Source organism: Rhea pennata, chromosome 1 (genome assembly GCF_028389875.1).
Source record: "Rhea pennata isolate bPtePen1 chromosome 1, bPtePen1.pri, whole genome shotgun sequence".
Classification (NCBI taxonomy): Eukaryota; Metazoa; Chordata; class Aves; order Rheiformes; family Rheidae; genus Rhea; species Rhea pennata.
In genome coordinates, this window is record NC_084663.1 from 66763136 (window position 1) to 66777664 (window position 14529).

A 14529-nucleotide genomic window follows, 5' to 3' on the forward strand; every position below is an offset into this window, starting at 1 on the left:
GTAACATTACGAGTGCCTCCTTTCCCTCTTTGAACATGTGTGCACTGAGCCAGCAGCAACTTGGCCTTGAGTGTGCACCATTATCTTCACAGAAGGGAAGGAAATACAACAAATTAATGCCAAAACAACATTATTTCAGTCACACAGAGGATTTTTTTAGGTCTGTTTCATTCCGTCTGGTATAATACTGTTTATGTCCTGAAATCTGTGCTATGAAATGTACAGAATGTACATTATGGGAGAATTCCCACTGCTGCTACAACCTCAACCTTTCAATTTCCAGATGCTTGGGACTGTACATCCACCACCTGCACACTGTGTTAGTGCCAGGTTTGCATTAAGAAACAAGTGGCTCTATTTCACTACTCTTGAAATCTGATTTTAAATTGACTGGCCTTATCCTGCACCAACCAGAGTCAAAGAATACCATGTCCCATTTTTTAATGACAGCAAAAGCCATCCACATCAACAAAATGTATCTGCATCTGAAAGACTGGTGAATGCAGGTAAATAGTAAATGCAGGCAGATGCTCCAGCTAGACAGATTTCTGTGCTTGGACAGAACCCACTGATTTCAAATGAGGTCTCATGCACCTGCTTGTCTGGAGCAGCTTATAGGATTGGGGTCAGAGTTTCAGCTAGCAGGAGAAGCCTTCCTTTCACCCCTGCCTCCATTTTTTTCTTATGCTCATCATGTTTATATCATCTTAAATAGCACTAATGCAGCCTGATCCCTCTAAACTATGTCATACTGACAAAAGGAGAAAAAAATGCCTGTCTGTGCTCTCCTGCTTTCTACTTTCCTTTTCTTAATTTGCTAGGCATGATGACCTCTGTGAGAGTGCTGCATTCATTTTGGCAGATTTGGCTGCTAATTCATATATACTAGAATTGAAAGGCATGAGCTGAATTTCAAGTGTTTCTCCATTAATAATCTGTTTGTTATCTTAATAAATATTTGTGATTTTTAATCTGACATAGGTGACATGTTTATTATTACAATTATGCTTATTGTTCATGATTTACATTGGTCTCTATTATTTTGGACTGTTTTCATTTATCTGTAAACAGTTCATGCTGTTTTATATATTCTGTCACAGTTGTGTTTTGCCTTTTTGTGCTGATCTCTGTAAAAAACACAGCACATAAGAAATTAAAAAACAAAGAGAATATTTCCAAAATCATCAGTACCACATCCATCCAGCAGTAATTTAAATGTGTATGAAAGAGAATACAAAGCTAAACAGATGGGGAGCTTTTAAAGAAATCATTACTTAAGGCATCAGCATATAACTCTGGCTACTTTTTAGTATCCAGACCTGAAACTAAAGCAGAGTCAATGGAACGACTGGCACTGCCTTTTCACCAAGCTCCAGGTACATAGGGACTCTTGCACAGGTAGGTCTTTGGAGAGAGGATTGTGTCTGCGCATATGGCCTTGATCCCACATTCTGATATGTGGTGCTGTCTTTATTCCTCATTACTCCACGGTTACAGTATTAGGTACCACTGGAGCAAAGTTGTGCCACAAAGTTGTGCTACAAGATGCTGCGAATGCTAAAAATTCAGGCAGGTTCAAGGGGAGACCAGCTAAGTTGGCAGAAGAGAAACCTACTGAGGGTCACTTAATACAAGGCTATAACCTCTGGCTCTGGAAGTCAGGCTGAAGGACAACTTGGGGGAGGTATCACTTCGTGCTGGTCCCGTTCTAAGTCTCTTTCCTAGGCATCTGACTTTGGCCCTTTTGTTTATTTATATGTTTTGAAAGTCTTACATTGTGGTTTTCATACACACTTTGGAGTTTTGAGTCTTCCTTTCAGCCACACTCAGCATGTCTCTGTCATACCTATTCAGCCATTCTGCCCTGTTTGCTGAGGCGCTCCAAGTGCCTCCTCCCCTCACACCTCCTGCCTCCCCTGCCATTCCTGTTTCTTTACAACTTCCACATCTGCCCCATCTGCAGACCACATACTAGCCCTCCTCCCCTGCCTCAGTTCTGCTCACCCTGGTTACTAATGGCCATGCTCAGTCCCCTGTACCTTATCTACTCTGCACCACTCTCCCTCTGTGTCATGCTTCTCAATTCACATCAGTTTTCTCTCCTCCTTATCCACCCACTCACTGTTACTACTTCAAGCTCCTAAGCCCTCCCTCCAGGTTGAAACTCCTCATCCTTCTCTGTTTCTCTCTCCCCTTTGCCAAGATGAGCACTGCAGAGATGCAAGGAATAACTAAGCTGTCATCTATGCATGGCATGGAAAGGAGGAGCAGAGCTGCTGTGAGCTTTGGGGATTTATTGCTTCTTCCCCTCCTTTAAAAATGGGTGTTGTGTTTGAGAAGATACTTCTGTCTGTTATCTGCAAAGGCCTGAAAGATTGCTTTTACACAGAGACATGGGTAAATATAGCAGCCAGCAAATCAGAGGGGAACTTCTCTCTGGCCAAGCTAAAATGTTGAAAGAAGGTTTCAGCTGCTTGCCTGGTCACTAGATTGGCTTCAGCCATTGCCAAAATCCCATCATTTGTGAAAAAACCGGCAAGGCAGAGTCGCTTGCACCCACAGCCTGTGTGTAATCACCACACAGTTCTGCTGTTAAGCTGATGTGCACAACGCAAGAACTAGAGCTGGGGTATGCTGCTGTCTGACCCATCTCCTGCTCTCTCCATCTGGGCCTCCTGAAAGAGAGCGTGGCCTTTGGTGTCCTGTGCAGGAAAAGATCCTATTGTACAGACATGGTTGCAGGAATATGGAAGATGGTAGCTGTCAGAGCAATTCCACTAATTTCCTCAAAGAAAAATTAGGAGCAAGTTCTGATTTTGAGTCACAGGATCATTTTTGCCTATTCATTTTCCCCTTATTTTTTTTTAGACACTAAAATAAAACCCAGAATTTTCTATCAGAAATCAAACATGTCTCAGATAATCCTGTTTATAAGCAGACTTGAAAGCAAAGTTTAACTGGAGCAGAAGCTTAACCCCATAAATAATGGGCATCAAGAGACAGGAACACATTTGAGCAGTGACCTCTTCAGCATACACACATTTGGCCTGCCTCTAGTAGGACCACACCATGCATCAGCAAGTCTGAAGGATCACCTCAAAGCAAAAGCCAAAAAAATGACTCAAGTTTTGAAAAAATGGCATCATTTAAAGAGTTCAGTCTGTTTAGTTTGCTAAAAATATCATCAGGTGATCTGATCAGTCACCTTCAGGGAGGGAAAAGCTTTAGGACTAAAGAGCTCTTTAGCCTAGTGGAGAATAGCATAAATACTCCTGACTGGAAAGTAAAAAGTGATAAATTCAAATGAGAAAAATACTCCAACTTGTCAACAATTACAGGAATTAATTGTTGGTACAAAATATCAAGGAAAAGGATGAATTCTCCATCTTTTATTATCTTCATAGGGGCACAAGAGGCATTTATGGAGATAATGCTGTTCTTTTAATACAAGTTCCTGTTTCAGTAGCTCTGTGCGATTATATGGTATGTAGCATGTCAGGCCAGGTGCTTTATGGGTTTGTCCTGTCCCTGATTTCCCTGAAGAGCCAGCATCTGCATGTACCTGTTATGTAAACAGGCATGAAGACCAAACAAGCCACTTTTCCAAGGTTAAATAGGAGGCCATCGAGAGTCTGCAATCAGAAAGCATTGAAGTAGATGACATTGCTCCTCCACTTCACACAGGGATTGAATAAAGGCAGGAGGAGTCCTCTGGCATCCTTCTTCTCAGTACTTCACTGCAAAGGCAGGCAGTATAGTCCGCAACCTTACCTATGTTCTTTAAACCCAGACCTGCAACAAGGTGAACTCACTCCTGTTGGGTCTGTTGAACTGTTAATTCATACTGATACCTCAAAATCAGGAGCAAAGGGAAAATATCTTGTTCTATAAATCAAACATAAAGAGCTGAGATGTGGTAAGGACAAATACTTCAGTTTCTTTCATTGCTTTTTTTTCCTTCTGTTCAGTGAAGCACAGCTAAGCTGAGATAAATATTTTAAACAGCTCCTCATCAGAAAACTGGTATATTGTGGCCTCAGCTGAGATGTATACACTTCATGCATGTTTTTTGTTTTCTTGACGGTATTTGATCTCTGCCACTGTGGAAAAAGCTTCTAGATGTAGTGTTAGTTTAGACTTAATATTATTCCATTTCTTCATGTATTTATTTTCTCTGTATCTTATGCAAGCACAGATCACACAAACTTGTCCTATCTGAAAATCCGCTTGTATTTCACTGGGGCTGGTCAGATAAGATTTGGAGAATCAAGCTCACATTCCATTTTTTCATTTTACTGCAGTATTTACAAAAGACTGAACAACTGTCAGTTCAAACAAAAACCTGACTTGCCTGAAAAAATGTCTCTGCCTAGCTTTTGCTCACTAGAATTAATCAATTAAGTGGGCAAAGCTTCATTTCATAGAAAAGACTGGAGATAATGTAACATTCAGTGACATTAAAAAGGAAGGTGCATTCTAAAGAGAAACCTTGATCTTTTTTAACTTGCTGTAAATACTGCAAAGTTGCAATAGCACAGCAGAAATATAGGCAAGACTTTCAAATGTGTGAAAAGTACACATCTCAGCTAAGGCTACAATACAGAATTTGTACCTTTTTACTGATGAGCAGCTGTTCTAAAATATTTTTATCAGCTTAGATGTGCTTTGCCAAACAGAAGAAAAGAAGCAATGAAAGAAACTGAAGTATTTGTCCTTACCACATCTCAGCTCTTTATGTTTGATTTATAGAACAAGATATTTTCCCTTTGCTCCTGATTTTGTGGTATCAGTATGAATTAATAATTCAACAGACCCAACAGGAGTGAGTTCACCTTGTTGCAGGTCTGGGTTTAAAGAACATAGGTAAGGTTGCAGACTATACTGCCTGCCTTTGCAGTGAAGTACTGAGAAGAAGGATGCCAGAGGACTCCTCCTGCCTTTATTCAATCCCTGTGTGAAGTGGAGGAGCAATGTTGTCTACTTCAATGCTTTCTGATTGCAGACCCTCAGCAGCCTCCTGTGTGATCCTGGACCACGCACTTTATTTGGTCTTAACTTCAGTTTATCCATCTACTTAACAGGAGTAAGCAGATACTGACTTTGCTGAGATTCAAGATGGTAAAACAACTCCCAGTGATCTGAACGGTTTTGGAAGTGGCCTTAAGCGAAGAAGTCTGAGTGAAAGAAGCATTCAGGAGATGCAAATTTTTTTCCTATCCATGAATTATGCATGAGTACATTGTGATTGTCTTGAGTCTATCTTCTATTTTGAAATTATTCATCTAATTCCTGCATAAAATTTTTGGTTTGTAGGCTGTTTGAAAGCAGTTTTTGAGAATCTCTGCTCAAACAGCTGCTAACTTCCAGAATTAGGCGAAAAAGCCTCAGCTTCCCACAGAAATCAGAATGGAGGTGTACACCAGTCAGCGATCTTTTCTTCTCTTCTCTCTCTGCTATTACTCTGTCTTTTTAATATGATTTATATTACACTCCCTCGTGCATCCATCTTATGAACTGAATGAGACTGGATCCAGTGTGAAACTCTGGATGCAGTGATTTCACTAGAATTCACCATGGTTTTAAGAGGACAGGAAGAAGAGGAGAAAATGTCAGGTTAATTAAAGTTGATTGGACAACATTACATCTGCCATACTTATGCTCTAAGAATTTGGCTGTTGTCAAGTAATAATAATAAATGGATTGTTGTATTTAGGTGTGTTTGTACATGATTCTCATTCTCCTAAAAAACCCACTTGTCTCATAAAATGTAATAAACCCTTATTAAAACCTCGTAAGGTTATAATAAGATCATAAAATGAGTGATGGGAACCTAAGCTATATGCCCTTCTTCTTAAACTGGAAGCTTTTTAGGTATTGAGCTAGTAGTTGAAGGTTATTACCTTGAAAGGCCAGGAGCAGCAATGGGGAGGAGTGCTGGATCATCACAAGGGATGGAGAGGAGCCCGCCTGGATTTCTTCAGTTGTGAGGAGCTCTCCTCCAAGAGAAGGAGATGGAATGCAACTGAGAGGAAGGAAATTCCTTGGAATAGAATTCCAAAGGAAAAACATAGGAAATCTCTACTTGTCAAAAGGCTACAGAGATTTGTTGCCATCAAGTTTCAGTAAGTTGCTGCCAATTTAAAAGAGGATAGGACCTCTCAAAAAGAGATTCAAGCTCATTCTGCAGTAAAATTGTTCTGCAAATGAAATACGTGAAGATGTAACTACCTCCCTGATAGTGTATGCTTATTAATATAGGTTTATTTATGGATTCTTTCTACATTGATGGAAGGAAATAGCTAAATAAATATAAAATTCAATCATGTAGTATCAGACCTTTTTGTTAAATCCTGGGGCTTGATTCATTTGCATTTTGTTTTTTTATAATGCATACTCATTTTAATTACTACTGCTGCACTTTAATTCTAATTGTCTGTGCAATGCCCAAGCACCTTGCTAAGTGGATAAGGGAAGCACTTTATTCCATAATAACATCATTAATCCATTATTATTCATTAATATTTCTCAGGAATGGACTGAAAAGAATCAGGACTTTGAAAAATACAATACCAACAAATTATCTATGGCAAAAATAATTTCAACAGAATTCATACTTTCATCATCTTCACCATTGTTTTGCTCTAGACATCATCCCTCCTAAAGAGGGAAGCAGCAGCATTTAATGACCTGAAGATTGGGCTAAATGCCAAAGATGCTTGAAATGAGAGATCTGCCCTCTTCTACCTCTCCTTACCTCCCTCCCACCCCCCGCACCCTGCATGGCCTTCGACATATCATTTAACCATTCTGTATCCCTGTTTCCCTGTTTCTTTGGCTAGAAGAGATGTAGGATGGTTACAATCCTGACATTCACCTTCTGCAGAACAGTAAAGCTTACTTCACTAATATGCAGAGCTTTGCAAATGATATATGCTAGGTATTGTGGCAGTGTAATCAAAGGGACACAATGATGGCTGGATAAAAGAAGAGGCGTTTCCTAGCTATGCAGGATTCTTTCTTATCCAGCTAAAGAAGACATTCAATTTCTTCTGATATCCTTTCAGATTCCTCTTGAATGAATACCCTATCTTCATTGAATTTTCTTATTACTGAGGATTATACACCTCTCTTACCTCTTGAAATTTTTTAAGTAGATCCCTGCATATTCTTTTTATGCTGTGTTTTCCTTTGGTACATGCTCTCTGTAGAAACCTGGAAGGTCAGGGGATGATCTTAGCATTTTTGGCCACCAGTCACCATACTTGTATAGAAAATTGGCTGGTTTCTTTCTGATTCTTGCAGCCTGTTTGTCACCAGTCAATGGCCGTAGGTCCCTGTCTGTTTAATTTATGACAAAGATTCTACAGAAGAAACTAGGCTAACGAGACTAGTGAAGCAAATGAAAGGTGCAACAAAAGTGAATAAATACATTGGGTCCATTCTGCATGGTAAAATTCCTACATTTCAGTGGGCATTCAAGCATTACAACACAGGACTTCCAAGCTGTTTTGCCTCATCCCCAAACATCCAAAACAGGATGATTTTTCACTTTAGTTAGCATTTCCTTAAGAATACAGGCCACAGCCTGTCTTACTATTTCTAGATAGGCCAGCACAATGTTTATGACTCTTATTTCTCCATTATTTTTGTCCAGCTGAGCTGTAAAGGAACGTTATGTCCACTCTGCACAGGGCTAGCCTGAACAGTTAAAACAGTCTGGTCTATTCTGCAAGAGAAGCAATCCCTACCTTAAGTCTCTCCTAACAAGGATAAGGTAGCTCTTTTCTATAGATACATGTAAGTGTGTGTGTGTGTGTGTGTACACAAGTGTACCCACAGCTATCCCTGGTCCCTTCCTAGCATGTACTAATGCCAAATTTACATTATTTCCATTGGTCTCCCTGGATTCCATTCCTCTTAGAGCAAAATGCTGCTGCTCAGTAATGTCTCTGAAACGAGACGGCATACCAGCAGTTTCCCAAATGATCATTTCCACTCTTCCCCCCAAATATATTAGATGCTTAAGCATCTCCCCTGTTTCTGTGTGCCTTTTTTTCACATTCTCCTATAACCATTTTTCTCACTTTACTAAACAACACTTGCTTCTACTTAGTTAGTCCCCCATCACAAGGCACTAATGCCACACTAGAGAATGAGATGGTGGAAGGTCTCCTTTACAATTTTCTGAGTAAAATCATTAGTGTGTGAGACTTGAAGGCTTTTATTCCTTGGAGTTCACTCTAAGGTCTTCCCCCAACTCACAGGAGACATACAGCAATGTTTCACGATCCCCCAAAGCCATCTCTAAGTGCTTGCAAGAGAACTGTGAAAAGCAGCTCTTTTTTGGAAGAAATCTGTGAAGAGTTTCTAATCCTGGTGATCCTGTTTGCATCAGTTTACATTTCTAAGGCTATCTGTGAACAGAAAAGGCTAGAAATACACCTTTCAGCTCATCTGAAACAGAGATTCTCTTTCACATTTCTCAGTGCTTCACTTCAGGAAATCATAGAATCAGAATCATAGAATCAGTAAGGTTGGAAGGGACCTCTGGAGATCATCTAGTCCAACCTCCCTGCTCAGCAGGGTCACCTAGAGCATGTTAGACAGGGCTGAATACAGACGGGCCTTGAATATCTCCACAGAAGGATAGTGGTGCAGGTTTAGCTGATCTGAAAAGGCAAACCCTCAAAATCACCTGCTTAAAAACTTTTCATTCTGTAGACTCGCACTTTTTGTGGGGGCAGTTAAATCTACTGACATGCATGCCTGAAACCAAGCCTGACTGCTTGTTACTCCTCCCGGTTCTTCAGGGCCAACAGTGATTGGAAAGGAAGCTTTTCTTCCCTTTTCAGAAATCACCGGACTTGTTTATGGATCCATGCAGGACTTCTTGCAAGTAAGTTTATTACTCTTAGCTACGGTAATTTTTTAAATGAATATTACAGAAAGCATACACATTTCTCAGGTGGTTTCTAAGTTTGTGAGCTTTCAAAGCTGTGGATGAGTGAAAGGTATTTCTTCAGAAATGAACGTAATCTGCGTGGAACCTAAGACCAAAGGCCCTGCCTGTCTTTTCTGTGGTATTTTTCCCATAGTATTCTCCCTTCCTTTTCCCGTGTGAGGAATGCCACAGTAACTCGTTTTCTTCCTACGAAGCTGAAGGAGACCGAAGACTCAAAGAAGAGGCTTTACACAGCTTGTGGGGAAGCAGCACATTCCTCTAACACCCATTTTCCTTGGAAACTCTTTCCCTGGGGTGCATATTTAGTTCTATCTTTTGCATGTTAACAGGGTGAGCAAAACATAGGAGTGTTACCTAGACAGCAGACGAAACCAGCCAAAACTATTACAGTCACTTACAAAACAAAAAACAAAACAAAAAAAATAAGTCATCCTAGGGGAAAAGGGAGGGAAAAGGGGGGGGGAATGGTAACGTCTAGAAATACCGTTCAGAGAGGACAGGAGAAAGCGTGCGGAGGGGGCTGCAACGAGCCCTGGCGGGGGCACGGCCGGGGCGCCTGAGGCGGCGCCCGCTGCCGCCTCTCGCCGCCGCTTCCTCCCCGCCTATGCCCCGGCCGGCCGCAGCGGCGCCACCGCCTGCCCCTGAGAGGCCGCGGACAGTTTCTCTCCCAAAAGCCCCACGAGCAGCCCCGTCCCGAGTGGGGCCCAGCCACGCTCCTGCCGCAGCACCCCCGCGAGCCGCCCCTTCCCCCAGCCCCGCCCTGTGCGCCTGCGCGGCACGAGGGGGCGGGGCCTCCGCCGTAACCCCCTCCCCCCCCGCCCGGCCTCGCGCGGGGGCAGGGGCAGGCGCGCGAGTGCGTGAGTGACTGCGCGGGCGAGCGCGCGGCCGTTGGGCACGCGCGCGGCCGTTGGGAGCGCGCGCGCGCGGCCGTTGGGAGCGCGCGCGCGCGGCCGTTGGGAGCGCGCGCGCGCGCGCGTGTGTGTGCGTGCGTGCACGGGGCGGTGAGGCGCCTCCCCGCAGCCCGCGCCGCTCTCGCCGGAGCGCCGGCGGCCGGGCAGGGGGCCCCGGGCCGGGAGCCGGGGCATGGAGAGCCTGCTGGAGAACCCGGTGCGCGCCGTGCTCTACCTGAAGGAGCTCACCGCCATCGTGCAGAACCAGCAGAGCCTCATCCACACCCAGCGCCAGCGCATCGACGAGCTGGAGCGGCGCCTGGACGAGCTGAGCACCGAGAACCGCAGCCTCCGCGGGCAGCAGCCGCCCCCCGCCGAGCCCGCGGCGGCCCCCGCGCCGCCCCAGGGCCCCCCGCCCGAGCTGCCCCCGCCGGCGCCGCCGGGCCAGCCCGACCCGCTCCAGCACCACCAACAGCTCCCGGCGCAGCAGCAGCAGCAGCAGCCGCAGCCGCAGCAGCAGCAGCAGCAGCCCCCGGGCAAGCAGGCAGCGGCGGGCCCCGGCGGCGGCCGGGCGCCCGCGCACCAGCACCCCCCGCTCCAGCCCCACCAGCACCCCGCGGAGAAGGACGGCAGGGAGAAGGGCTGCTGCGCCGCGCTGCTCCAGCACAAGCCCCCCCCGGCCATCGGCAAAGGCGTCCTGAGCAGGAGACCGGAGTAAGTGAGAAGGGGGAAGGAGGCGGGCTGGGGGCGGTGGTGGGGAGAAGCAATAACGGGCTCTTTCCTGGCCACAGTCCGCGGGAGAAGGGGGTTATAACCCCCTGCAGCCTGGCACGGAGTGAGGCAGTGTGTGGGTGGGTGGGGAATCCCTCCCTCGATGCATTCTCACGGAGAGCAGGCAGAGTGCAAAGAGGAGCCAGGATGCTGCTTCCAAGAGGTATCTGCCTCCTAGTTTACCGCTTTTATTTTAATGTGCAAGTTTGAACCCACTCGGGCTGCTCACCCACGGTGCCTACACACAGCATCATGCCCTGCTTGTTTATCATAAATAAGTCTTCGATCAAAGATGAGTGTGATATAGCCCAGACAGGGAGAAGAAGCTTTACAAAGGACAGTGGCATTGTGGCAGTTGCTGTTTGCCTTAAATTGCTGGTATCTGTCAAAAAAAAAAAAAAAAAAAAAAAAAAAAAAAAAAAGTCTTCCCTAAAAGGAGCTGGGATTTTCTTACCCTTACTCATGTAAAGGTGTAGCATATGCACTATATTGCATATGATGTATGCATTTTCGTTTCATACAGATACAGATGCCACAGAGACGTTTGACATTTAGGATGCATATTGTACTTTTGTATTGGTTGTCTTTTTTTTTTCTTTTTTTCTTTTCCTTCTTTTTTTGTGAGTGGGACCTGACAATGATCTAGCTCTTAAAAGGACAAAGTATTTTTTGCTCTCCCTTCCTCTTTAGTGCAGAAAGCATGCCTACTAGTACTGGATACTGATAATGCTCTATGTGCATGTATGTATAGTAAACAACGACTAGCATTCCAGTGCTATAGGAAGTGGAAGAGGCTACTACAGAAGAGTCACATTTTCTTGGATAACTTGCCCTGTATGTGCCATCAGTACACCAGTTGGTAAATACAACTGCACTCAGTATTGTATTTGCCTTTGCTTAGACACTCTGAAAGTAAGGGAATGTTTTGTGGTTGAAAGCCAGGGTTAGTGAACTTAGGAAGGCAGGGAGCATAGTTTCTGGTCTGATCTCTTTTGTGTAAGAACAAAGCTCATATAAGTAGTAAAGCTAGATCTGAATTTCTTTCCTAGAATGAACTCTGGTTTTTTGGCTGTGGTAATGTCAAAACAAATGAAGAAGGCAGCACACACTGTATCCCAGGACATGTTCTTTGTCTGACACTTTAGATAAAAGGATCCCTTCTCTCTTATGTTTGTTTTGAATGCGGAAGCGTAGCTAGAACATAGAGCTAGATTTTCAGCTGGTGTAAGTAGAGTTATGCCACTTCGTATCAGCTAAGCATCTATCATGTGATTCTATGAAAATCAGTGGAGAAATTACTGTTGAAAGAAATACTATTAAAGGAATATGTACAGTCCAAGGCATGCTTGAATCTCAAAAGACAGATCCAAACTCCTAAAATACTGCACTGCAATGACTTAATTTTGCGAGTACAACTTAGAGGAACTGAGTGGGCTACTCAGAGTGTTAATTCAAGTAGTAAGCATTTGAAAGATTCATCATGCGATAGATGAAGTTTTAAAAAGACATAGGGCCTGATCCTGAACTCAAACCCATTGTTTTAAATCCAGAATAGGTTAGGTTAGGTCACTCAGGTCAAAACAGTAAGAAACCCATATAGAAACATATAATCAACCTCTCTGCTTTCTAAATAGTGAGTCGCTGCAGCGAAGGCACTGTTAAAAACATTGTGTCAGCAAGGGCTTTCCTGTCATCTGAACAGAGTTTCTAACATACGTCATTACAAGGATTGAAGAATCAATTTCTATGCACAAATCTAAATACCGCCTTCTTATCTGAGCCTTTTTGCAGTGAGGTTTGATTGGGGGAACAAATTTGTAGATTTTTGCTTTGTATCAAAATGCTCAAGGAGAACTGTATTAAGAACACAGCTGATATCTGATATAACATTAATCTATATATATCAGATAGATAGATAAATATATGTAGCCTTTTTGTGGAAAGTCAGGGCTGCTGCCGGGGATAACAGAGCAATCCCTGCAGTGCTCTTCACTCAGGAAGATTAAAATAGACTGCTTCTGTTTCCTTCTATAGCTTAGGCAAACCGAAATCTTTGTATAGAAAAGGAAATATGAGAAATGCAAAGCAGTCTACATTTCTCACTCCTGCAGGTTCCTGTTTTTTTCCCCATTGATTGTATATACTGGGTTTCATCCTCTCTCATGTCTGACTGTTAGAAGGAAATCAAAGAGACTATAAAATCTAACTTAAAGGCAACTTGGATGTGAAGGATATTTCACCTCCTTTTGACAGCTTGCCCAGTATCTGTTATCATCCAGCTGGCCAACCTGAGAGTTATCTTTGGCATTTCTGTGACAGCAAGGGACATATGCTTTAATACGCAGAATAGGTATCTGCACTCCCTTCCTCCCTCCTCACATCTATACTCATATTTGACACTGCCTTATAAACCCTGAAATTCAACTCTGATTTTTTTACCTCTTAGCAAAGAACTTAGGAACTGACTAGTAATCACTACAGAAAATGGCCACTCTAAGAAGAACAGAAATGAAATTTCAGCATGTCAGGATGCGGAGGCTGAAAGCAGGGGTTAAAGCAGCACCCACGCAGCACCTGGCTGTCACTGCCCAGCAATGGAATTTCCTCCATTTCTCAGAAAACAAGGGGTTCTACACAGTGTTTTTAAATGTACGTGTGATACCCTCTCTCACCTCAGACATAGCCCAGTGATTTTGTTCATTTTGAGCCAGAATTGAGGGTTTTTTTGCAGCCCAGCTCACCTCAAGCCCTGGATAGAAGTGAGGAGCTGAGCCCTTGGACACATACGACTATTCATGTCAGCTGGGGCAGTCTTCTGTAGGCAGCTTGCAGGGAAAAGCAACAAAAGTCCATTTTTAAAAGAAAAAAAAGTTTAGTCTTACTTTCTTTTATAGTTTTCATAAAACTGCTAAGTTTTTTTTTTAAGCCTACATTTTTTAAAGAGAACAAAAAAACATATCCCTAGGTTATAAGTTCTCCTCTAAAGAGGGAGGAATTCCGACATTATGCAGAGGCCCACTAATTGTTGCTACATGCCGTTGTGTGAGAAAGGTAGCACTAAGCTTACGTATGAGAGGAAAGATAGGGAAAAAGGGTATTTGAATAGATCCTCAGCAAGAATTAGGCTGATTGTTATTCCATGGCATCTGTCTCTTTCTACCTTAGGAATCTATTGCATAAGTGCCTCACAGCTTTAAAAACAAAAAATAAGGTCATTCGTCATGGAATGTTTTGCTTCAAGAATACAGGTTGCCAAATTAGCATAGCTTAGATCACCCTTATTAGGCAGCCTCTTGTCTTAGGGGACCACCCCAAAGTATCGTCAAATGCTGTGAGTATAAATTTTCCTTCCTTTCATTATCAGAAAACTACCTTCTTTGCCAATCCTCAGTACCCTTAACTGAGTATCAGAGAAATGTCACAGGGTTGAATTTAGCAGATTAAGTCCAAATGGCCAAATCCTGTGGTCATTTTATCAGTGAAATTCTTTAAATGGGAGCTCTGCCTATGGAAGATTTTCAACCGTGCATTAGCTGGAAAACTCACTTTGATAAATACAGTTAGAATAACAACTAAATTCATTGTAGTTCCTTCCATCAAAAGACATGGGTGCAATTTACCAACACTGTATGTGGTAGTAAAGTCTTTTTTCAACCATGTCACCAACAGTGAAAAAAGCATAGAAACTTTATTTATCTAGCATGACATAAAGAATCTAAGTATTTCTTTTAAATTATTACTCTGTGTTTGTTATTACAAGATCATCTCCTGCTGCAAGAACAAACTCTTAAAACTCTTGGAAGCAATTTTCTAAAATCACATTTTCCCAGAGGTCTTAAAGCTCATTTGTGTTTGCACTCGGCTGAGACCTGTTTTATTTTATTTTGTATTGGTTCTGGATAATAT

At 43.0% G+C, this 14529-nt stretch overlaps 1 protein-coding gene across 1 annotated transcript in view; it reads left to right on the plus strand.

The window, feature by feature from the left end:
* The first annotated feature begins 10045 nt into the window (after positions 1 to 10045).
* Positions 10046 to 14529, plus strand: part of IQSEC3 (IQ motif and Sec7 domain ArfGEF 3) — a 99259-nt gene continuing 94775 nt past the window's right edge. Inside the window, exon 1 of the mRNA XM_062570137.1 lies at positions 10046 to 10566. Within this exon, the coding sequence (XP_062426121.1) occupies positions 10046 to 10566 (521 nt within the window). The remainder of the gene's footprint in view (positions 10567 to 14529) is intronic.